Source organism: Piliocolobus tephrosceles, chromosome 1 (assembly GCF_002776525.5).
Source record: "Piliocolobus tephrosceles isolate RC106 chromosome 1, ASM277652v3, whole genome shotgun sequence".
Classification (NCBI taxonomy): Eukaryota; Metazoa; Chordata; class Mammalia; order Primates; family Cercopithecidae; genus Piliocolobus; species Piliocolobus tephrosceles.
The window spans coordinates 85,548,864-85,573,361 of NC_045434.1; the positions used below are offsets into that span (position 1 = coordinate 85,548,864).

The window sequence follows — 24,498 nt, forward strand, 5'->3', positions numbered from 1 at the left end:
TTTATCAGCCTTTATGGAGCACAGAGTTTCTAGGGCCGAGACTGCAACCATATTATGTTGACAGACTCACCTCTCCTCTTTACCCTCAGTCAGTCCCCAAATGGAGGTGGGTTTCCTTGAGGACTGGTTCATCTAATTCTTACACATATATACATATATATGTATATAGATGTGAGCCACTGTGCCTGACTTCATGTAATTCTTTATCCATATGATTAAGAGAGCACTTTTAATGTATTTTTCCACCTAGAGATACCCCTCCTATCCATCCTCAGCACCAGACTGGGACTTTCTCTAACCCCAATCTTGTTATCCCTTTATTTACAATAGTATTAGTCCTTTGCTTCTTCATTAATGTTTTCATTTATTCATCAGATATCAAGCTCATAATATGTGCTTGGCAATGGCAATAATATAAAACACAACTACCATCAAAGAGTCCAATCTAGTAGCAGAAACAAACATGTAAACAAATAGTGGCAAATACAGGCTGGACGCAGTGGCTCACGCCTGTGATCCCAGCACTTTGGGAGGTCGTGGCAGTTGGATCGCTTGAGTTCAGGAGTTCGAGACCATCTTGGACAACATGGTGAAACCCCATCCTTACCAAAAATACAAAAACAATTAGCTGGGCATGGTGGTACGCACCTGTAGTCCCATCTACTTGGGAGGCTGAGGTGGGAGGATGGCGTGAGCCCAGGAAGTGGAGGTTACAGTGAGCCGGGATCACACCACCACACTCTAGCCTGGGTGACAGAGTAAGACACCATCTCAAAAACAAAAGCAAAAAAAAAAAAAAAAAAAATGGCAAATGCAAAGAGGTGATTGCTATATATCAACAAGTACTAGGAGTATGTCATATAAGAGGCACACTTTCTTGGGCAGTGGGGGTGGCAGGGTTGTAAGGGAAAACTTTATAGAAAAAAGAAATTTGGCCTGGGGGTTATTCTGTGCAGGAAACACGCAAGGGGAGAAGAAAAGACACACACACAATACCTTTAAGGGTAAACAAGCTTTATCCACATAAATGGCAATGCAGATATAATAAGCAAATGGCATAAGCAAATTGATATAATAAGCAAATTATATAATAAGCAAATGATATAATAAACAGATTGATATAATAAGCAAATTGCAATGGGAAGGGGAGAAGGGAAAATATATTTACACTCACCAGACTATGGAGGATTCACCACCAGACTGAGAAGCAACAGCCTGGGCTCCAGGGTCAGCCACTGGTCCATGCACAGACGAGGAGAGGTCTCATGAAGTTTTGGCACAGTCTAGGACCCTACCTCTTTTTGTAACGAGTTGTTTGGCTTGAGGCCCAGTCACAAGGCCCTTGGCAACTGGGCTCAAGAAACACAAAACGTTCAACTTATTTTTGCAATTGTCTATTGTTTTTCAATAACTAACGTATAGGAATAGATTGAAATAGAGATTTCTCCAAAACAGTGCTGGATGAACACCTCAAAAGGGCTCACACAACCTGTTCTGGGACTTGGTGACCATTGTTTCTGTCCACGTTCAATTGAGTTCAAATTTAATATTTAACTTTTCCACCACAGGGATCAAATGTGACAGGAGGCATTCTTGGGAGGATTAATCACCAGCTTCAAAGGGAATTATAAATTAGAACAGTTTGAGGCCTGGCGCTCTGGGAGTTGAGGTGAGGAAAATTGCTTGAGCCCAGGAGTTCAAAACCCATCTGGGCAACATGGTGAAACCCCGTCTCTACCAAATATACGAAAATTAGCTGGGCATGGTGATGTGCACCTGTAGTCCCAGCTACTAAGGAGGCTGAAATGGGAGGATCTCTTGAGCCTAAGAAGTCAAGGCTGCTGCAGTGAACTGTGATCATGTTGTCACACTCCAGCCTGGGTGACAGCGAGACCCTGTCTCAAAACAAATAAAACAAGGCCAGGCATAGTGGCTCACGCCTGTAATCCCAGTACTTTGGGAGGCCAAGGCAGGTGGATCACTTAAGGTCAGGAGTTTGAGACCAGTCTGGCCAACACGGCAAAACCCTGTCTCTACTAAAAACACAAAACTTAGCCGGGTGTGATGGCATGTGCCTGTAATCCCAGCTACTTGTGAGGCTGAGGCAGGAGAATTGCTTGGACCGGGAAGGCAGAGGCTGCAGTGAGTGAGCCACTGCACTTCAGTCTAGGTGGGAGGGTGAGGCTCTGTCTCAAAAAATAAAAAAATAAAATAAAATAAAAAAGAAACAGTTTGAGTGGCTCTTTTGTGTGAAAGTAATGAGAGATGGAACTGGAATAGAGGGCAGTATCATATGACTCCTGAAGAGCCTTGTAAACCACTTAAGAACTTTGGGCTTTACCCTGTAAGTTTTCATATGCATTTTAGTGAGCTCTCTCTGGCGGGGAGAGGAGAAAAGAGAGACAGGAAGACCAATGGGCGGAGACTGATTTCAAGAATTACCAAAAGCCTGAACTTCAAGGGCACTGGAAATAATGAAGACAGTTTTTTGTTTGGTTATTTTTTGTTTCTATGCGGAGGCGGGGGGGGGGGGGGGGGTGGCTTGAAATAAAAGTGCTCTCCTCGCTCTCTGCTCTTTTCTAATTCAGTAGTGCGTTTAAAAATTGAGCCTGGGCCAGGGACAGTGGCGGCTCATGCCTATAATCCCAGCGCTTTGGGAGGCTACAGTGAGGAGAATCGCTTGAGGCCTGGAGTTGAAGAGCAGACTGGATAACACAGCGACACTCCATCTCTTTAAAAAAAAGAAAAAGAAAAAAAAAAATAGCTAGGCGTGGTGGCGCATGTCTGTAGTCTCAGCTACTCGGGAGGCTGGAGTGAGAGGATTCCCTTAAGCCCACTAGTTGGAGGTCATGGTGAGCTATGCTGGCACCATGCACTCCAGCCTGGCCGACAGAGCGACAGTGAGACTCTGTCTCAGAAAAAAAGAAAGAAAAAATAAAATTGGACCTGATCCCCTTTTCTTGGGTTTTGTCCCCCAGGTTACCGTGGGCTGCGCATTATCCGTGATCTGCTTAGCACTACAATCTCCTATTTCCGAACTGCTCTCTTCAAATGCTCTTTTTTGCTTGGGTTTTTGGCAGAGGAATGGGGCGGGGTGGGGCGGGGGGAGTTGGAGGGGGCAGAGGTAACTTCGCCAGTGATTAAATGCAAATACGACAGTCCGTGAGACCGAAGCCCACGTTAGAAGCTGGGACCCTCCAGCCTCTAGCTACAGTTCTCCAAGGGGCGGGGCTGAGGCGGGGCTTGGGGCGGAGGCCCCACCTGGAACTGCGGGTGGGCCGGGGCCGGGGCCGGGCCCGGGAGAAGTCTCAGCCGGAGCCCACCCGGTTCCTTTCCTGATTGAGCAGGTCGGATCCCAGGGCGGGTTCAGATTTGAAGGGCGAGGTTTGAGGCCAAGCCCCCGTCGCAGCCTAAGACTGCGGGCTTTTCGCCTCTGCAGGGGCGGGGTAGGGCAGGGCCAGGGGCGGAGTTTTGAGCCCAGCCCTTGGGTTCTCGCCTCTGATTGAGCCGGGCGGGTTCTGAGGAGTATCTTGGGGCGGGGCACGCTCTGCTTTTTGACAGCTGTCTCTTGCACAGCCGCTGCCAAGTCCGGTGGGTTCGGGAACCTGTGGCCCGGCTCTCTGCGCGTCCCCGTCCCCCGTGGCCTCGACCCCGGCCATGAAGCGTATCTTCTCCTGCTCCAGCTCACAGGTGGCGGTAGGTGCCAAAATATGTGGGAGGATGGGGCTGGGGTCCCAGCTCTGTGGTGACAGAAGTCCTTAGTCCAGTCTCAATGCAGCTTCTAACTTGCCTTCCTCACCTCTGCCCTCCCCAAGGTCCTTTCCCCTGGCCACTTTCTTGTCCTCCTAGCATCTACACCCCCGATTTCTGGTAGGTTTTCTGCAGCTCTGTCCCCTTCCCATGGCCCTGCCCCTACTTCTGTTCTGTCTCCCAGTACCAAACCTTCCCCAAGCATCTTCCCCGGCCCCTGCCTGGCCCCAAGCTCCATTCTACACCACCAAGTCATGTCCCAGAGCCCCATATTTCATCCCTGTCCTATCCCCACAATCTTGCCTTCCCACGTAGCTCTGTCCTTGCTGTTTCCTGTTAGTTCAACAAGCACTCCCAGCCCTGTGCCTTCTGCTAACTCTTTTTCACAATCCCCTCTGTCATTGCTTCCCTCCTGCCCCATGCCACTTTCACTCCCATCTCTCACCAGCACTGCTGTTCCTCAGACATCACTCCAAACCTTTTTCCAATTGATGCTCCCACAAGAGCAACCTTCTGTTCTCCCCTCCAACCTCTGCCCTACTCTGCCCAATGGTCGCCAGTCCCACTTTTCCTCCTGCCTTCTTGCTGTGAGTTAATATTGCAGTCTGGTCAGCCTCACAGGCACTGCCAGAGGATGCACAGTTGCCTGACTGCTCCCCAAGGGACTGGATGAGTTGCCTGCAGAATCCACCCAAGCCAGTTCACTGCAGTATCTGATCATCAGACTGGTTCTTGGGCCAGTCAAGGCTCAAGGCCTTTCTGCCTGCTTTTCCCCAGATTATTCGTTTCCTGAACCCTTGCCCAGTTGTTTAGGAATGGTACTCTGTTTCCTTTGGTTGAGTTGGAGGAAAGTGATGATGAGAGAAGAGGATAGAGCAGACTCAGAGTTCCCAGTAGAAGTCACTCTATTCCCCATGTTCTCCCAGAAAAAAAAAAAAACCATAAGATTATAGAAGGTGGTGGCTTAGGGAGGATATTGCTTCTTCTTCTCTAAAGATCTCTTACAGAGAGCCCCCTTATCTAGAAATGGAATTTTCTGTAGAGGTTGGGGTTATGGCTAATTTAGAAGCAAATTAGCCATACTTGTAGCAATATTGCTTTGTTAACTTGACTTAGTGGTATCGTTCATAAGCAAATATGAGAAACGTTCAATTAGCTCATTCTGCATGGGCAGGTTACAGAATCCTGGAAGCAAGCTATGAGGCAAGAGTATGAATTCTGTTGAGGCCTGTCCTTGTCCCACTTACATTTGCATCTCTACTTAGTTTCCACACATTGATCAACCAATCAAAAGGCATTTACTATTCTACACCCCAGAAACTGAGGCTGCCCAGACTCAGTCTTAACTCATAATGACTTTTTAGAAATTCATATGGCCTCTTTCTTAGTTACTGAAAGTATTCAATGTTGCCTTTCCCTTACAGGTTTGTGCAGTCTGCCTGCTCCTTAGGAATGGGGAAACTATTTCATTCTTTCTGATCCTCCAAACCTTGGGAAAGTACCTCCTTCCCAAGGTGCTGGAGTGAGTGGACTGGCTTTTGGAATTTGGAACCGTCCCTCTGTCCTCCTTGACTCCAGTTGTACAGAGGTTTGACCATAAAGAATGATCACCCATTCTAAACTTTTAGTATAACAAGATCTTACTATAATGAGATTATGGGAAGTAAGTTGGATGGGTTTAGAATTATCTAGCTGGAAAGAAAACTGTTTCTTCAGATAGACTGGAGTCATAGAAAGCTTGCAAATAGGCCAGTTTCAGCTGTAAATTTGTTCCTCATGAAGTTTCCCCATACTTCTCATGATAAATTCCTCCACTGTTTTGGATGGCAAACTACTCTGGAATCATTTGTCAGAGAAGTAGTGTGGCAGTCTTTCTGGCCACTCCAAAAGCCTGGCTTCCCAGTCACACTGGAAGACTGCCTCTACCCATCTGCACTCACACACTTAGGTCCAGGGCCAGAGCCCTGCACCCTCAGTCTGAGTAAGGACTGAAAAAGCGGTGATCACTTTAAAGCTAATCTAAGTTATCCAGTATATAGGAAAATCCACAAACAAAAACCCAACTCCTATAATCCCATTTTATTTTAGTCAAGTAGAGGATATCCTTGCGGGTATCTTACATACGAGCTTACTCTGCCTAGGTAGACCAGAAGTAAACTAGAAGAGAGCTTTAAATAATTGGCATTGGATCATCTGGGCACAGTGGCTCAAGCCTGTAATCCCAGCACTTTGGGAGGCTGAGGCGGATGTAATCACCTGAGGTCAGGAGTTTGGGACCAGCCTGGCCAACATGGCAAAACCCTGTCTCTACTAAAAATACAAAAATTAGGCCGGGCGGGGTGGCTCAAGCCTGTAATCCCAGCACTTTGGGAGGCCGAGACGGGCGGATCACGAGGTCAGGAGATCGAGACCACCCTGGCTAATACGGTGAAACCCCGTCTCTAATAGAAAATACAAAAAACTAGCCGGGCGACGAGGCGGGCGCCTGTAGTCCCAGCTACTCGGGAGGCTGAGACAGGAGAATGGCGTGAACCCGGGAGGCGGAGCTTGCAGTGAGCTGAGATCCGGCCACTGCACTCCAGCCTGGGCGGCAGAGCAAGACTCCGTCTCAAACAAAAACAAAAACAAAAACAAAAACAAAAACAAAAATTAGTTGGGCGTGGTGGCAGGCACCTGTAATCCCAGCTACTTGGTAGGCTGAGGCAGGAAAATTGCTTGAACCCGGGAGGTGGAAGTTGCAGCGAGCCAAGATGGTGCCATTGCACTCCAGCCTAGGTAACAAGAGCAAGATTCCATCTCAAAAAACAAACAAACAAACAAAAAATTGGCACTGTCTACTGCAATTAAAACATTGAGAATTAGGTCTTGGTTCCTCCAGGATAGGCCTTCTGTTTCCGCTCACCTGACCTACAGCAGAAGTCATTCCTTCTCTCTCTACTTGCTGATGTGCTTCCATGTTATAGGTTGCTTATAGATACACTGTCAGAGAGCTAAGGAGAAGGTACATTTACTTCTACAAAAGACCTCTAATCTCACCTATAGAAATACAAAGCTTATACTTATTGAGTCTGCTGATTAATTTGGTGATTGCTCCCTTGAGGCTGTGATGGTAATCTAGTGCCTCCTTTCCAACGTGCTGGGGTAAGCTACAGACATTTGAAATGTCTGTACATTTAAGACATTAATGTCTGTCTTAACATTTGAAAGCATCTCTCTGTCCTTTCCTCCAGCTCTGCAGAGGCTTGGCCATGAAAAATTTCCACCCATTCTAAACTCTACTTAGTATAATGAGATTATAGGAAGTAAATTGGGTGGATTTAGAACTATCTAGCTGGAAAGAAAAGTATCCAGGCCAGGTATGGTGGCTCATGCCTATAATCCCAGCACTTTGGGAGGCTGAGGTGTGGAGGATCACTTGAGCCCAGGAGTTTGGGCAATGCAGTGAGACCCCATCTCTAAAAGACCCCATCTGCAGTGAGGCACTGCAGCCTGGGCAATGCAGTGAGACCCCATCTCTAAAAAAAAAAAATTATCTGGGTGTGGTGGAGCATGCCTGTAGTCCCAGCTACTCAGAAGACTGAGGTGGAAGGATCACCTGAGCCCAGAGGTTCAGGCTGCAGTGAGCTATGATCATGCCACTGCACTTCAGCCTGGGCAACAAAGCAAGACTGTCAAAAAAAGAAAAAAGAAATCAAAAGAAGTGGAAGGAAAAGTATCTATATTGCTAAGAAACATCTTTACCATCTATACAGCTTGACTGTTATTCACTGGCTAATATCAGCAAGATCCCTTCCACTCCCCTGGCTGGAGAATTCTGAGCCCAGGAACATCTAAAATGTGCCTAGGAAGGATGGGGATTGGAAATAACATTGATTGTGCATCTACTATGTGACAGACACAGAGCTAGAGGCCTTATAGGTTGTTATAGTATTAGGAAATTGAGGTTCAGAGATGTTGTCACATGCCTAAATTCACAGAGGCAGGCAGTGTTAAAGTCAAGACTTTAAACAGAGAACTGCAGGTTCAGGTCAGCGGATGGCAGCACCCTGTCGTGTGGTATAGTTCTAGTTTTCTGCTTTCCCGGAGGTGACCTGGTCTCCAAAGGGCATTAGGAAATGCGTTCTTACATGTCAGAGTCTGTTAGTATGTGGAGGAGTCATTTTGCTTATTTTGTCCTTTGAGAGTTAACCTGTTTGGAGACTCCGTGCAAGCAGTAGAGTCTAAGGGTGGGTGGCTTTGCCCTGGAGGCAACTTGAGACTGTTTATCTGGAAATAAGTAAGCCTTTTTCTATAGTTTGTAGTAGTGTGGTCTGGTGGTGAGAGCTAGGATTTGGCATCAGGTGGCCTGGGTTCTTTTTTCGTTTATTTGTTTGTTTGTTTGTTTGTTTGAGACAGAGTCTTGCTCTTGTCACCCAGGCTGGAGTACAATGGCGCGATCTTGGGTCACTGCAACCTCCACTTCCCAGGTTCAAGTGATTCTCCTGCCTTAGCCTCCTGAGTAGCTGGGATTACAGGTGCCGGCCACCACCCCCAGCTAATTTTTTGGACTTTTAGTAGAGATGGGGTTTCACCATGTTGGCCAAGCTGGTCTTGAACTCCTGACCTCAGGTGATTCCACCCATCTCGGCCTCCCAAAGTGTTGTGATTACAGGCGTGAGCCACCACTCCCGGCCGTGGCCTGGATTCTAATTCCAGTTTTGCCACTCTATTTCGTGATCTTGAATGGTTATCTAATCTCAATATACTTCCGTTTCTTCTGTCAAAGAGATGGTATAATAGCCCTAACTACTTTCCAGGGATGTTGAGAGACTAATTGAAATAGCACGTGAAAGGACTGTGAGAAGTTACAACTTCCGTACAGGAGCGTTACCTCAGAATCCATCTACCTTAGATAATTTTATGGTTTGGACATTTAAAGCTTTCCTGTGGTTGATTCACAATTTGCCCTGGCTACGTAAACAGTGCTTGAAAATGAGTTATTGGGCTTCCACAGACCCTATTTTTCTTCACCCCCTTCTATAGCCTCTTGTTAAGATTATACCTTGCCGGGCGCGGTGGCTCAAGCCTGTAATCCCAGCACTTTGGGAGGCCGAGACGGGCGGATCACGAGGTCAGGAGATCGAGACCATCCTGGCTAACATGGTGAAACCCCGTCTCTACTAAAAATACAAAAACTAGCCGGGCGAGGTGGCGGGCGCCTGTAGTCCCAGCTACTCCGGAGGCTGAGGCAGGAGAATGGCGTAAACCCGGGAGGCGGAGCTTGCAGTGAGCTGAGATCCGGCCACTGCACTCCAGCCTGGGCGACAGAGCGAGACTCCGCCTCAAAAAAAAAAAAAAAAAAAAAAAAAAAGATTATACCTTATAAAATGCTATGTGCCACCACCAACCCCCCACTACTTCCTGTTTTGCTACAAGGGTGCCACACATTTGTATGGCTCTTTACAGTTTATAAAGAGATTTTGTGTATATTAGCTTGTTTAATAGTCACAGCATGATGAGATAGTTGTTATTAGTCATATTTTATAGAAGAGGAAACAGGTTAAAGGTGTTTAATGGCTTACTCTAGGTCACATAGCCGAGAATGTAGCTGAACTAGGTCCCAAACTCAGGCCAGCCAATGAAATACTTGTCTGGCACACTTTACATCAGACCACAGATCTTTGCATCTATCTCTTCCTTTTCATTCCCTTCTCTGGACAAAACCAGGCTTTTCTGTACTTTCGGCCCTGGGTGTTTTTACCTAGCTGTCTCTTTCACGCCCTGTAGCACTTCAATTATTGTAATTACCCCACCACCCGCAAAACCCAAGCTGGAATGATAGAACAATGCATGCCCAGGTGTGGCTCTTGTCTAGACAGCTGCTCCCTGCCAGGGAAACTGGGAGGGAGGAGAAGGGGAGCTGCCTTCTTGCTGCTTCCTCAAGCATAGCTAGAAACCTCTTTGCCTTTTGGTTGTTGTTGCCACGGAAAGGGGAAAGACACTCACCAAAGGGCCTAGATATGATATGGGAAAACAGAAACTCTAGTTTCCTCTTTTAATTTTGGGGCCCAAAGCCAATGAAAAGAGATGGAATGGTTAGGTATTGGGACTCCTAGCTGTAACCTGAAGCTCGGTGCCTTGATGTACTTCTCAAACAACTGATGACAAAAAGCAGAGCAGCAGGGGTTCAGGGATGAAGGCCGTGGTGAGAGGCAATGTGAGCCCTCAAGAGTGGTCAGGTTGGTTCCATTTGCTCCAGCAAGACCTAGAGAGCAAAAGGGAAAGGATTGCTTTTAGGTTGGGCACCCAACAACAACTCGAATCGTAATGATGATAAAAGGACATTTGAAATACTATGCATTCAGCTTAAAATACTATGCATTCACTCAAAAGATTTTTAATTCAGTGGTCCAGGGTCCTTCTGGCTCAGGGCTGAAATAATGAGCAATAGTTCTTGGCGGCATATTAGCTGGTTAAGATTTAGCTAGGCCCACCTAAGAAGGACTAAATGATCTAGGATGCGTGACTTGTGGAAAAGAAAAAGGACCTCAGGGATGTTCCTTTTCTCTCATTTGACATCCTAACCATTTGCCTCTTTTCTTTCTCCACACTACCCCCATCCCCTATATTCACACAACTTGTGGCTCTGGACCAGGTGGAGAGATGGAACCGCCGTGATCAGAAGCTGCTGGAGGCAGTGCAGCGGGGAGATGTGGGACGCGTGGCTGCCCTGGCCTCCAGGAAATCTGCCCGACCCACCAAGCTAGACTCAAATGGCCAGTCCCCGTAAGTAAGTCCTCCTGCCCCTGCACCTTACATGTGGCTCCCTTTTGAGGCCCCCACATCCAATATAACATAGGACAAGGGAACGCCTACAGCTTCAGAGCTCTTTTCAATTGTCTTAATCAGCAAGTATATCAATAGTTTTTTGCTACATATAAGTTCTACACAAAGTGCGGAAAGAAAATACTGTTCCTGAGCTCCATCCATCTCTCAACCCAGATTGACACCAGTGACTTGTAAAGTACATAAAAGCCCATTAAACAAACAGAAAATGAATATATACACTAAGTAGAGTATTTCTTCATTGCACAAGTAGGAGGGTGTGTATGCTTGGGAAATTAGAAATGAAGTGGTAGCATAGGAGTCACATGGCTAGAGGGAGTAGTGATTAAGTCAAGGGAAATGTTATCCCTGGTCTCTACCCAAAGCCTTCGAATGTCCAGCCTTCTGATCTGCTCTGACTGACTCTTTCTGTGACCCTTCCACTTGTGCTAAGGGTTCTGTGCTCAGAAAGGCAGGTAATTATGTGTTCCCTAGACATCCCTGCAATAGTCTGAGATTCCTTGAGACCTGTAGCTCTTATTTCTTTCTTGCTTTTGGCACCCTTTATGATTGGAGGGTGTATAGACTTCTCTTTCTCAGAAATTCAAGCTAGGGGAGCTTCTTTTTCTGCTTTTAGGATTGGCTTTGGCGTAGGGAGCATAGCAAGAAGGGCATATCAAGATTCTCCCATTCCTCATCCTTGGTCCCTTTATCCTTCTGCCTCTCGGCCTTGATTCTGGCAGGTTTCATCTGGCAGCCTCCAAAGGACTGACAGAATGTCTGACTCTACTGCTTGCAAATGGGGCTGACATCAACAGCAAGAATGAGGACGGTGAGTGAGCCGGAGCCTGGGCCACGCTGCTTGCTTGCCCCTGGTACAGCAGCAGTCGGCGGCGGTGCTGGGCCCTGCTGGACGTTCCTACTGTGGTGCCTTGCTTCTCTCCTCAGTAAGTTCTGGTCATCATCCCTCCAGGAGTTCCCCTCCCTGTAAGCTGGGCACACCTCACCCCCACTCCCACCTTCATCACAGGTACCAGGCACTTGGGGAACAGGAATTTCTGGCCCTGTGTGGCTGAAAGCTTCTCTCCCTAATCTCTTGATTATCTGTGCGTCTTTTGCCTTCCCTCCCTGTGAGTCATCAGCATGCATGGGGCCACCTACCCTCCTTCTCCCCTTCTTTCTGTTTCCAGGAAGCACTGCCCTGCACTTGGCCACCATCTCCTGCCAGCCACAGTGTGTTAAGGTCCTGCTTCAGGTAAGAGCAGCCCCTTGATACTACTCTTGTGAAGGGAAGAAGTGGTCCCAGAGTTTTCTAACTTCATTTCATACCTAAAAGGAATCGAGCCGGGTGCAGTGGCTCAAGCCTGTAATCCCAGCACTTTGGGAGGCCGAGACGGGCGGATCACGAGGTCAGGAGATCGAGACCATCCTGGCTAACACGGTGAAACCCCGTCTCTAATAAAAAATACAAAAAACTAGCCGGGTGAGGTGGCGGGCGCCTGTAGTCCCCGCTACTCGGGAGGCTGAGGCAGGAGAATGGCGTGAACCCGGGAGGCGGAGCTTGCAGTGAGCTGAGATCCGGCCACCGCACTCCAGCCCGGGTGACTGAGCGAGACTCCGTCTCAAAAAAAAAAAAAAAGGAATCGTTGGCCAAATGTACTCGCCTCATATCCAATAGGAGGGCTGATAATCATTTGTTTGCAAACATTTATTTAACACCTACTATGTATAGGCACTATGTTTGATACTGCCTTTGAGGGCAGGTTATAAAGCAGAGTTGCCAGGAACTATCGATTTTGTCATTAGCAGAGCCACTGCAGAGACTTCCTGCTATGATGAGGGGCAAGAGGAAGGAGGACAGAGATATTCAAATTAAACCAAAGCCCTACTGTCTGTTTCTGAAGAGTTTATAGTCTAGTAGTATAAAGAGAAATATACATGTACAATGACATGTGGATAATTTATAAATGAGTTTCCAAAAGTACAAAAGGCAGTTACCAGCCGGGCGTGGTGGTTCATGCCTGTAATCCCAGACTTTGGGAGACTGAGGCGGACAGATCACAAGATCAAGAGATCGAGATCATCCTGGCTAACACAGTGAAACCCCATCGCCACTAAAAATACACAAGATTAGCCGGGTGTGGTGGCACGTGCCTGTAGTCCCAGCTACTTGGGAGACTGAGGCAGGAGAATCGCTTGAACCTGGGAGGCGGAGCTTGCAGTGATCCAAGATTACACCACTGCACTCCAGCCTGGGCAACAGAGCGATACTCATCTCAACAACAACAACAAAAAGCAGTTATCTTAACCAGCCATCAGGCAAATGGATGTTCTGCTTTTGTTCTTCCTAATCCTTTCCAAGTTTCACATTATGTTTCTAAAGTACCAGCCATGGGGACATTGGGTGTCATTTTCCCTAACACTTTTACTTATCTACCGTCTGATTTTTAACACGTTTACTTATCTACCATCTGATTTTTCTTAGCCCCTTGGTTTAGAAACCAGGGCTGATAATCAACGCTGCCTATCATCAGCAATGAATGAACTGGGCTTGCCTAGTAGACAGCCTTCTCCAAAGTGGACCTCCTGCCCCTCCTCATACTACCATGGAAATTGGTAACCCAATGGGGGTATGGGATGAGGATGTTAACACCAAGCTCCATGCTGCTTCCCTTTGTGGCCATTTGCAGCATGGTGCTAATGAAGATGCTGTGGATGCAGAAAACCGTAGTCCATTGCACTGGGCAGGTGTGTGCAGGGGACTCTTGGGAACAGGGCTGCAGGGACTACAGGGTGGGAAAGGGGAGGTGTGAGGAGGGAAGGGCAGCCAGGGCCAACCAATGAAATGGTTGGAAGGGATATTGGGTTATAGTCTGAGCAGGCTTTGTTCATGCTTCCCCTTAACCCAATCATCTCCTCCCCAGCCTCCTCTGGCTGTGCCTCAAGTGTACTCCTGCTGTGTGACCACGAAGCCTTCTTGGACGTGTTGGATAATGTGAGTGTCAGATGGGCAAGTGGGCAGTGTCCTACACAGGCAACCTGCTGCTCTCTCTGAGCTTGACTGGCCAACTTCCACGACCTAGGGTTGTGTTAGCACCACCCTTCTCTTCCTTCTCCTCCTGCTTCTCCTCTTCTTCCTCACAGAGAGGTTAAGCCTTATCTTCTGGAGAGCTTCTGACCCTCCAAAAGGGAGTGTTTAGACCCAAGATCTGGGCTTTTATTTTTTGTGGAGTGGTATGAGGGGAGGGGAGCCGTTAGGATTGTGTCAAGCCTCTGGCAGTCCCTGGCTCCTCATGAACCCCTTCCTACGATCTGTGCAGGATGGACGTACACCCCTGATGATCGCATCACTGGGTGGGCACACAGCTATCTGCTCACAGCTGCTGCAGAGAGGCGCCCGAGTTAATGTTACAGACAAGAATGACAAGTGAGCCCTCCTCGTTTACCCACCCCAATTCCCATGCCTGACCAATTTAGAAAGAAGCCAGTGGGCAACGTGAGTGTGTATATGTGTGTTGGGGAAGAAGTCAGGTTGGTCTTTGTGTTCTTGGGAACCTCATTCCTTCCCAGTGGAGGTTCTGAAGAACTCTGCCTGCTGTCACTACCGCCTTCATAGATAGATGACCCCGGAAGTAGAATCGATGCTCTGGACCCATTGGCTGAATTTACTGGTTTTCAAATTATCTTTTAAGCAAGAGGATCCTTTTTTCCAATAGAAATTGTATGTAGAATCCCTGTAATCCCAACACTTTGGGAGGCCGAGGCGGGCAGATCACCTGAGGTTGGGAGTTCAAGACCAGCCTGACCAACATGGAGAAACCCAGTCTCTACCAAAAATACAAAATTAGCCAGGTGTGGTGGCACATGCCTGTAATCCCAGCTACTCGGGAGTCTGAGGCAGGATAATCGCTTGAACCTGGGAGGCAGAGGTTGTGGTGAGCCGAGATCGCGCCATTACATTCCAGCCTGGGCAACAAGAGCAAAACTCTGTCTCAAAAAAAAAAAAAGAATCTAGTCTGGTCTAATGTTGGTCTGTTGTTCTCCTGAACCCCCTGAGTGAGAGCTTACCCTATGAGTGGAATGTCTGGAACCAGGACTTCTGGATTCCATGGGGGAAAGTCTATGCTCAGATTTGTCTCAATCCACAGATCGGCTTTGATCCTGGCCTGTGAGAAAGGCAGTGCCGAGGTGGCTGAACTGCTCCTGAGCCACGGAGCAGACGCTGGGGCTGTGGACAGCACAGGGCATGATGCTCTGCACTATGCTCTGCACACACAAGACAAGTCACTGTGGAGGCTGCTACAGCAGGCCCTGAACCGGCGGCGGCGGGGCGGTAAAGCCCTTTTGTAACTTCCAGGTTCTCCTTGATAGCCCTAGAATCAGAGAAGTTTCTTAGAGTCCCATTTGTTTCCATGGAAGTAATCTATCTGACAAATAATTGTCACCTGAGTTGACAGTTTACATATTTATTGCTGCTACTGTGAGAGGACCCTAAATTCCCATCCCAAAAGTATAATCACAAAATTCTTTAATGCAGCCTGGTCTGTCACTGAGGACAACCCTAGCTAGTGTTGTTTCTAGCGTTTATGAGTTGTAATTGTACGTCTATTTGTGTGATTTGTTGGTCACTCTCTCTTTCCTCTACCAGATTGTAATCCGCTTAGGTGACAGGCCATTTCTGTTTTGCTCACCATTGAAGTTCTAGTGCTTATTAAAGTGCTGGACACAGTGACCAGTAAATAAATGAGTGAACAAAATGAATGAGGTGACTCATTTCTGGGAGAGGACACCAAAGTTGCTGGATAGTTAGGGATCCACTAAACAAGATTGGCTTCTAGCACCAGGAAGATGTGTGGTAAGATTGATGACAGAGAGGCCACTTCTCTCAGAAAAAGTCTGAAGATAAGAATGTGGGCTAGAAGTACCTGGAACCTGTCTTCTCTCTCATTTTCCTCATATATTTTCTTATAGGTCAGAGGCTAGTCCAGCACCCAGATCTTGCATCCCAGGTAAGAACCTAAGTGCCTCCCCTTTTGCTTTTGACACACCCCAGGATATCCCACTGTGACTATTCCCAGTTGTCCTTGAGGTGTCAAGACATTTAAGAGAAAACAGGCACTCCTGGGGCTCAGTTTGTTGCCTAGTGGCCACACTTTACTATTCTGTTTCCAACATAGGCCTCTCCATCTGAGCCCCAGGCAGGTTCTCCACCTAAGAGCCCATGGAGAGCAGAGCCTGAAGAGGAGCAAGAGGAAGAGGAGGATGAAGACCCGTGCTCGGAGGAGTGGAGGTGGAAGTATGAAAAGGAGCAGAGGAAAGTTGTTCAGTTGGAGCAGGAGTTGGTGCAAAAGACAGAAGAGTGTAAGGCTCAAGCTGCAGCCTGTCTGAGACTTGAGAACCAGATTCGAGAGCAGGTGCAGGAGCTAGGGCTCTTCCTATCCTGGGAGCCCAGAGTTTCAGGAAGGCAAGGCTCTAGTCTCCGGCCTGGAGGGGATGGCATGGAGCAGGGTTGTCCTATGGACCTGCTGGCTGAGCGTATACAAGAGCTAAAGAAGCAGCAGCAGGCAGCAGCCACAGTAAATCCAGTATTAGCTCTGAAGAAGGCTGAGGACTCAGCCCCAGGAGAGATCCAGTATGAAGTCCATGGTAGGTCCCAACAAGAACAGGGGCCACCCCAGAGCCCAGAGTCTGAGACCATCAGGAAAGCCACAGGACAGCAACTGACTACCAGTGGTGCACAGACCTTTGGCCCTGATCATGCTGACCAGCTGCCTGCTGGCCAGAAGGAGAGTTCCCAGGTTCTGGGAGTTGAACCAGGAGGCACAGTGGCTGAACCAGTGGGCCCAGCAGCCATGAACCAGCTTCTGCTACAACTAAGAGAGGAGCTTGCTGCAGTGTGGCGAGAAAAGGATGCTGCCCGGGGAGCTTTGTCAAGACCGGTCATGGAGGGAGCCCTGGGGACTCCCCGTGCTGAGGCAGCAGCAGCTGCCTGGGAGAAGATGGAGGCCCGACTGGAGCGCGTGCTGGCAAGGCTGGAACGGGCAAAGGCAGGACTACAGGTGAAACCTGAGGTTCCTTCCCAGGAGTCCAGAGACGGAGCCCTAAAGGCAGCCCCAGGGAGCATCAAAGAGGATGAAGAGAAGGAGAAAAGGGTTCCTGGGGCTCGCGGAGAGCCTCTAGGCGCCCCCGGAGGGGAAAAGGCCCTGGGAGGCCTGGCAAAGGGACAGCTGGAGAAGGAGGTGTCAGCACTGAGACTGAGCAACAGTAACTTGGTGGAGGAGTTAGAGGCGTTGGGGCGGGAGCGGCAGAGGTTGCAGAGGGAGCTGCAGTCCCTGAGCCAGCGGCTGCAGCGGGAATTTGTGCCCAAGCCAGAGGCGCAGGTCCAGCTACAGCAGTTGCGGCAGAGTGTGGGGCTGCTGACGGATGAACTGGCCGTGGAGAAGGAGGCCACAGAGAAGCTGCGGAAGCTCCTGGCCGCCCAGAGCAGCGGTCTCCGAGGGCTGTGGGACTGCTTGCCCCCAGACCTAGTGGGCAAGAGGAGTGCACAAAGCAAAGCAGCGGAGCCCCTGGAGGAGCTGCGGGCCTGCATCACCACCCTGGTAGATCGGCACCGGGAGGCCCAGCAGGTGCTAGCTCGGCTGCAAGAAGAAAACCGGCAGTTGCGGGGGTCCTTGTCCCCATGTCGGGAGCCAGGCACCTCCTTAAAGGCCCCAGCATCCCCCCAAGTGGCCGCTCTGGAGCAAGACTTGGGGAAGCTGGAGGAAGAGCTGCGGGCAGTTCAGGCCACGATGAGCGGGAAGAGCCAGGAGATCGGAAAGCTGAAGCAGCTGCTCTACCAAGCCACAGAGGAAGTGGCTGAGCTAAGGGCCCGGGAGGCAGCCAGCCTACGGCAACACGAGAAAACTCGGGGTTCGCTGGTGGCCCAGGCCCAGGCTTGGGGCCAGGAGCTAAAGGCTCTGCTGGAAAAGTATAACACGGCCTGCCGGGAAATGGGCCGGCTGCGGGAGGCGGTGGCCCAGGAGCGCCGCCGGAGCGGGGACCTGGCCGCTAAGGCAGCGGAACAAGAGCGCCAGGCCAGCGAGATGCGGGGGCGCTCCGAGCAGTTTGAGAAAACAGCAGAGCTGCTGAAAGAGAAGATGGAACATCTCATTGGGGCTTGCCGAGACAAGGAGGCCAAGGTGAGCAGCTGAGGTAGCCCTGGGGAGCACTGGGGAAAGTTTCTGTGTATTTGGGAGTTTGCTAACCTGAATCCAGCTACCTTTGTTGCAGCAGTGGGTCAGATCAATACCCCAAACGGAGCACCAGTCCTTTGCAGGGACCACACTGCTATGTTCTGGTGGATCGGAGGGGGTCGGTGAGATTGGAGGTGAGGTAAGGTATAAGTGGAAGAGAGAAGGGGGCTTAGGTACTAAAATTTGGCACGCAGATTCAGAAGCAGTGTGCTCAGGGCTGCCGCCAGTGCAGCACCATCGTTCATTAGCATTTGGACTTGAATTACGTATTAGCCTGGGAAGAGGCCTAATAGCCTGATGGGTTGCTGTGGTTTCACTGAGGTTCTGAGGAGGTGACTCAGGAACTAATGAGTTAAGAAAAGTAGACCCAGGGATAGCTGCTCTTCTCCCCTCCACTTCAGAGTGGATTCTACAAAACGATGTCCATTGGCAAAGAGGACATTGGCCGCAAAAAAGCTTGAGGCCGAGCGTGGTGGCTCACGCCTGTAATCCCAGCACTCTGGATGCCGAGGCGGGCGGATTACCTGAGGTCAGGAGTTCGAGACCAGACTGACCAACATGGTAAAACCCCGTCTCTACTAAAAATGCAAAAATTAGCTGGGCGTGGTGGCACGCACCTATAATCCCAGCTACTCAAGAGGCTGAGGCAGGAGAATCACTTGAACCAGAGAGGCGGAGGTAGCAGTGAGCCGAGACTGCACCACTGCATTCCAGCCTGGGTGACAGAGCGAGACTCCGTCTCAAAAAAGAAAGAAAGAAAGAAAGAAAGAAAGCTTGAAAACCACTATTAGATACCAGAGTTTCCTAACCCTTGCTCTAAATGTGAGTCTACATGTTTCTATGAGACATGTTTTATGATCTCTAAATATCAATTTACACATGGATTCAGTAGTTCCAGACTTACCTGTGAAATGAATGATTTCAGACTTCTTATTAAAACTTGGATACATGGTCAAATTTAGAATGATTAAAAAATATAAAGAGACCGGGCATGGTGGCTCACGTATGTAATCCCAGCACTTTGGGAGGCCGAGGTGGGAGGATCACCTGAGGTCAGGAGTTTGAGACCAGCCTGGCTAACATGGTGAAACCCCATCTCTACTAAAAATACAAAAATTAGCTGGGGTGCTGGCATGTGCCTATAATCCCAGCTACCTAGGAGGCTGAGGCAGGAGAATCACTGGAACCTGGGAGATGGAGGTTGCAGTGAGCCGAGATCGCACCACTGCAGTCCAGTCTGGGCAACAGAGTGAGACTCCTCCTTCTTAAAAAAAAAATTATATATATATAAAAGAATATGTGTTTTCTATAGTTTGGAGTACATAAAAATAGAAGGAATGTTATCCAGAATAGGAATAAGTGCAGGTTGAGGTTAATTAAATAAAGTATTTTTATGTTGCACTGAAGGAGAAGATAAAAGTAGACAATTGGGTAAAAGCAAATATAGTGTCATGGTTAAGAATGTGTTCTCTGGACCGAGGTTGTCTGATCTTGGTCAAGTTATTTAACATCTCTAGTCCTCAGTTTTCTTATCTATAAAATGAGGATAATAAAATGGTTGTGAAGATTACATTAAATAAGAAATTATATTTATTTAAAAGATTTGGAACTCTTGGCCCATGGTAAGTACTCAATAAAAGGTAGCTATCATTATTCCTACTACCACTATTCCTATTACTGCTAGTTACCATTAACAGTGTTTGTGCCTCTGCCTCAATAAGCCACAAGGACTCATCTCCATTTCCCTTAGTGGTCAGTAGCCAGAAGTAGGTTAGGATCCAGAACCAAGTTAAGAGCATGGGCCAAGGAGTCAAAGAGATTGTGGTTCAAATAATGATTTCATCACTTATTAGCTGTGTGATTTTGACAAATTACTTAATTCAGTCTCTTTATCTACAAAATGTAGATAATAATACTTCCCTCAGGCGGAGCATGGTGGCTCATGCCCATAATCCCAGCACCCTGGGAGGCCAAGGTGGATGGATCGCCTAAGCCCAGGAGTTTGACACCAGCCCGGGCAACATGGCAAAACCCCAACTCTACAAAAAAATACAAAAATTAGCTGAGTGTGGTGGCACGTGCCTGTGCCTGCGCTACTCAGGAGGCTGAGGTTGGCTTGAGCCCAGATTTAGAGGTTGCAGTGAGCTGAGATCACATCACTGCACTCCAGCCTGGGTGACAGAGTGAGACTGTGCCTCCAAACACAAAACAGGCTGGGCACAGTGGCTCACGCCTGTAATCCCAGCACTTTAGGAGGCTGAGGTGGGTGGATCACCTGAGGTCAGGAGTTTGAGACCAGCCTGGCCAACATAGCAAAACCCTGTCTCTACTAAAAATACAAAAAATTATCCGAGTGTGGTGGCGCATGCTGCAATCCCAGCTACTTGGGAGGCTGAGGCAGGACAATCACTTGAACCTGGAGGCGGAGGTTGCAGTGAGCAGTGATGGTATCACTGCACTCTAGCCTGGGTGACAGAGCAAGACTCAGTCTAAAAAACAACAAAACAAAACAAACAAACAACCCCCCCACCCAAAAAAGAAACCCAAACTTCCTTCAGAGAAGTATTGTTCCTCTCAGAAGAAAAGTTGTTTATTTTTTTTTTAAGTTTTCAATGTTTTATCGTATTTGATAGCAGCTTTTTTTATTGGTTACAAAACCTAAGCCCATATACAAAATTAGGAACACATTTAGATGCCTCTTTTGAAAGAACGTTTTAGTCTTTTTAAACTGAGTTTAAAAAAAAATAAAAACAATGCAATTTTTAAACACTGTTTTGAAAACTTAAAAGTGCAGCAATGCCGGGCACGGTGGCTCAAGCCTGTAATCCCAGCACTTTGGGAGGCTGAGACGGGCGAATCATGAGGTCAGCAGATTGAGACCATCCTGGCTAACACGGTGAAACCCCGTCTATACTAAAAAATACAAAAAACTAGCCGGGTGAGGTGGCGGGCGCCTGTAGTCCCAGCTACTCGGGAGGCTGAGGCAGGAGAATGGCGTGAACCCGGGAGGCGGAGCTTGCAGTGAGCTGAGATCTGGCCACTGCACTCCAGCCTGGGCGACAGAGAGAGACTCCGTCTCAAAAAAAAAAAAAAAAAAAAAAAAAAAAAAAAAAAAAAGTGCAGCAATATACTTAGTTTCCTTTATCTAAGAAATGGTTCAATTCCAATTCAAAACTGGTCAGGTCACAAATTGAATCAAGGAAATGCATACAAATGTCTGCACTACTTGATGCTAATTTTCACTTAAATGTTAGTCTGCACTTTAAAACATGAGAGGAAATAGGAATCATCACAGCAGAGGCCCAATTTTAATCATAATGTCTGCAAATTGTAAAAGGTAACTGTCAATTAAGTAAAAGTCCAGAAGAAACTATACTGGAAGGTGTACAGTTCACAATATCAAGAAGATTTGGACTTTTAAGAGTTTCACTGAAGTTTGTGACCTTAATTAGCTTTTACATTGTTATTCTTACTTTTAGTGAACACCATGCAGAAGGAAAGCTGTTTTGAGTGTTAAATGAGACAATTTGTGTAAAATTGGCACATATTAAATACTCAGTAAAAGGAAGCTGACCTTGACCCTGGGTGGTGTTTGTGGGAGAAATGCCTTGAGCCTCATTGGTTGCCTCTTTCCTCTTGGCCTCAGATCAAGGAGTTGTTGAAGAAGCTGGAGCAACTCTCAGAAGAGGTTCTAGCAATTCGGGGAGAAAATGCTCGCCTTGCCCTGCAGCTGCAGGTATGTTTTGGCTGTCAGGGATGGTGCTGGAGAAGAATGTCGGCAGTGAAAGTGATGTATATGTGGGAGATATTCTAGGAATTACAGAGGCCTGGCTAGGCAGTGGTCCAGGATGGGCCAGTGATGGGCCAAGGAGCCCACCTGGTACTGCTGACCACTTCATTGTGTTGCTCCTCATGCTTGGGTGAGGGTGGACATGTGACTTCCCATTGATGTTCATTCCCAGGATTCCCAAAAGAACAATGAAGAGATCATCTCCACCTACAGGAATCATCTACTGAATGCTGCTCGGGTGAGCATGGTGGAGTTTTGAGGGACGTATAGACATAAAGCTGAGTACAGGGTATTGCATTTAGGGTCCCTCTCTCTTCTCCAGGGTCCCTGTACATACTTGCCATTTCTCAGAAAGCCAGATCCAGTGCCAGGTCTCTGATCTCATTTGGTAGATCAAGAGAGGTTGTGCATGAATGTGAGAAGGAGAGGTGTTTCCCCCTCCATTTCAATTCCCTGGCCTATAGTAAGGACTTTTCCTGTCCCCGATACCCTGTCTCAGTCTCCTCCTGGAGCCACTTAGTCCTAAACAGGGAAGAAGAGGTTGGTGTCTTGCTCCTTTGTTAAGAATAATAACTACAAAGAATGGAACACCTATTGTGTACCCGGTGCTTTGCTTCATATTCGTGGTTGTAGTCCTCACAGCAATCCTGAAAAGTAGACATCATTATCTTCCTTTTCTGTTCTTCATCTCCTTTTCTTCCTTTCCTGCCATCTACAGGGCTACATGGAACATGAAGTGTACAATATCCTGCTGCGAATCCTTAGCATGCAAGAGGAGTGAGGCAGCCTCACTGTGTGCCCTCAGGGATACGAGATTCTCTGTTGTGAGTTGTGGGTTAAGGGTGACGAGGGAAGGAGCTTGGGAGAAAGGGCTTGGGAAAGGAGGTGTATGGAATGAAATTGGTCCCTTTTGCCCCTGTGGTAGCTGACACTGGGGAGCCCTTTGGGCCATAGAGCATTTGAGGTGACTGAGAAGACAGAACATGGAGAATCACTGGGTGGAGTCAGGAATCAGTGAGCAGGTGGACTAAGGGGGCTGACTTATGAGATGGAGACTGAAAAGAGGGGTTGGGTCTGGATTAGGGAGATGCCAGTAAAAGATGAGTGATGGTTGGATAGTGGTACAAAGTTGTTCCTTAGGGCAGGACTCTACAAAATCCAGAATCTCTTCACTTTGATAACATTCATTCAAAGAACAGTCATCCCCCAAACCTCCCCCCACCCCAATGCAGATAGTCCCCTTCTCTAGTCCAGATAGATGAGGGTCCCTTTTCGCATACTGACATGAATGGGAGGAGACTGAGGATATGGAAGTGTGTGCATTTCATCCTTTAATTTCTTCTTTCAGGGAATAAGAAACGCTGCTTGACAGACGCTTCATCAGGCTGTGGTGGGTGGGGGTGTTGGCCACTAGGAAATGATATGGGCAGGGCTTCACCTGCCATTACAGACTTCAGATCTGAGAACCTGGACCCTGGAATCAGCATGGATGAGACCAGAGGAGGTGTGGATGGAAATAAGCTGTATGGAAAATAAAGCATGAGGAGGGAATGGGGCTGAGTGTAATTTTTTTTTTTCTAAAGGGGACTGGGGAAAGGAATACCTTTCATCCCTTTATTCTTTTTTTTTCCTGGAAAAAATATTAACAATATGTCTTTATTCTTAAAAACATTTTTTTACAAATAGATATATTTTTGAGGCAGAGTCTTGCTCTGTCGCCCAGGCTGGAGTGCAGTGGCACGATCTCAGCTCACTACAACCTCTGCCTCCTGGGCTCAAGTGATTCTTGTGCCTCAGCCTCCCAAGTAGCTGGGATTACAGGCGTGTGCCACCATGCCCGGGATACAAGTAGATTTCGTTTTTTATTTTACAAATAGACTTTATTTTTTAGAGCAGTTTTAGGTTCGCAACAAAATTAAGCAGAAGGTACAGAGATGTTCATATATCCTCTGCCCCCATACAGGCACTGCCTCCCCCATTGTCAACATCCCTCACTAGAGTGGTGTATTTGTTACAATTGATGAACCTACACTGACACTTTATTATCATTCAGAGTTCATAGTTTACATTAGGGTTCACTCTTGGTGTTATAGAGTCTATTGGTTTGGACACATTTATATTGAAATGTATCCATCATTATATTATCTTTTTTTGTTTTTGTTTGTTTTTTTTTTTTTTTTGAGGCAGGGTCTCACTCTTGCCCAGGCTGGAGTGCAGTGGTATGATCATAGCTCACTGCAGCCTCAACTTCCTGGGCTCCAATAATCCTTCAACTTCAGCCTCCCAAGCAGCTGGGACTACAGGCGAGCACCACCACACCTGGCTGATTTTTTTGTACATTTAATAGAGGCCAAGTTTTGCCATGTTGCCCAGGCTGGTCTCAAACTCCTGGGTTCAAGCGATCCACCTGCCCCAGCTTCCCAAAGTGCTGGGGATTACAGGCATGAGCCACTGTGCCTGGTCATCTCTATATTATCACACAGAGTAGTTTCGCTGCCGTAAGAATCCTCTGTGCTCTGCTCATCTCCCCATCGCTGCTAACCCCTGGCAACCACTGATCTTTTTCCCGTCTCCAGTTGTGATTAGTTGGAATTATACAGTATGTATCCTTTTCAGATTGGTTTCTTTGACTTAGTAATATACATTTAAATTTCCTCCATGTCTTTCCATGGCTTGATAACTCACTTATTTTTAGTACTGAATAATATTCCATTGTCTGAATGTGTCACAATTTATTTATCCATTCACCTACTGAAGGACATCTTGATTGTTTCCCAGCTTTGGCAATTTTTTTTTTTTTTTGGCAGAGTCTCACTCTATCACCCAGGCTGGAGTGCAGTGGCACGGTCTCAGCTCACTGCAACCTCCGCCTCCTGGGTTCAGGCGATTCTCATGCCTCAGCCTCTTGAGTAGCTGGGATTA

At 47.7% G+C, this 24,498-nt stretch overlaps 1 protein-coding gene across 1 annotated transcript; it reads left to right on the plus strand.

The window, feature by feature from the left end:
- Nucleotides 1–3,549: 3,549 nt before the first annotated feature.
- Nucleotides 3,550–23,127, plus strand: ANKRD35 (ankyrin repeat domain 35). The gene is made up of 14 exons (XM_023198654.1): nt 3,550–3,696; nt 10,385–10,515; nt 11,298–11,386; nt 11,745–11,809; nt 13,245–13,302; nt 13,479–13,549; nt 13,875–13,981; nt 14,703–14,887; nt 15,526–15,563; nt 15,732–17,732; nt 21,433–21,522; nt 21,749–21,814; nt 22,295–22,400; nt 22,925–23,127. Exons 1-13 carry the CDS (start codon nt 3,658–3,660, stop codon nt 22,355–22,357), a joined length of 3,003 nt encoding a protein of 1,000 aa, XP_023054422.1. The 5' UTR covers nt 3,550–3,657; the 3' UTR covers nt 22,358–22,400; nt 22,925–23,127.
- Nucleotides 23,128–24,498: the final 1,371 nt, after the last annotated feature.

Bases quoted from the DNA above. Each gene is read 5' to 3' on its own strand.
- ANKRD35 (XM_023198654.1), top strand. From the start codon at position 3,658: ATGAAGCGTATCTTCTCCTGCTCCAGCTCACAGGTGGCG. The intron at 13,982-14,702 runs GTGAGCCCTCCT...CTCAATCCACAG, and splicing joins GTTACAGACAAGAATGACAA to ATCGGCTTTGATCCTGGCCT. The intron at 17,733-21,432 runs GTGAGCAGCTGA...TCTTGGCCTCAG, and splicing joins GCCGAGACAAGGAGGCCAAG to ATCAAGGAGTTGTTGAAGAA.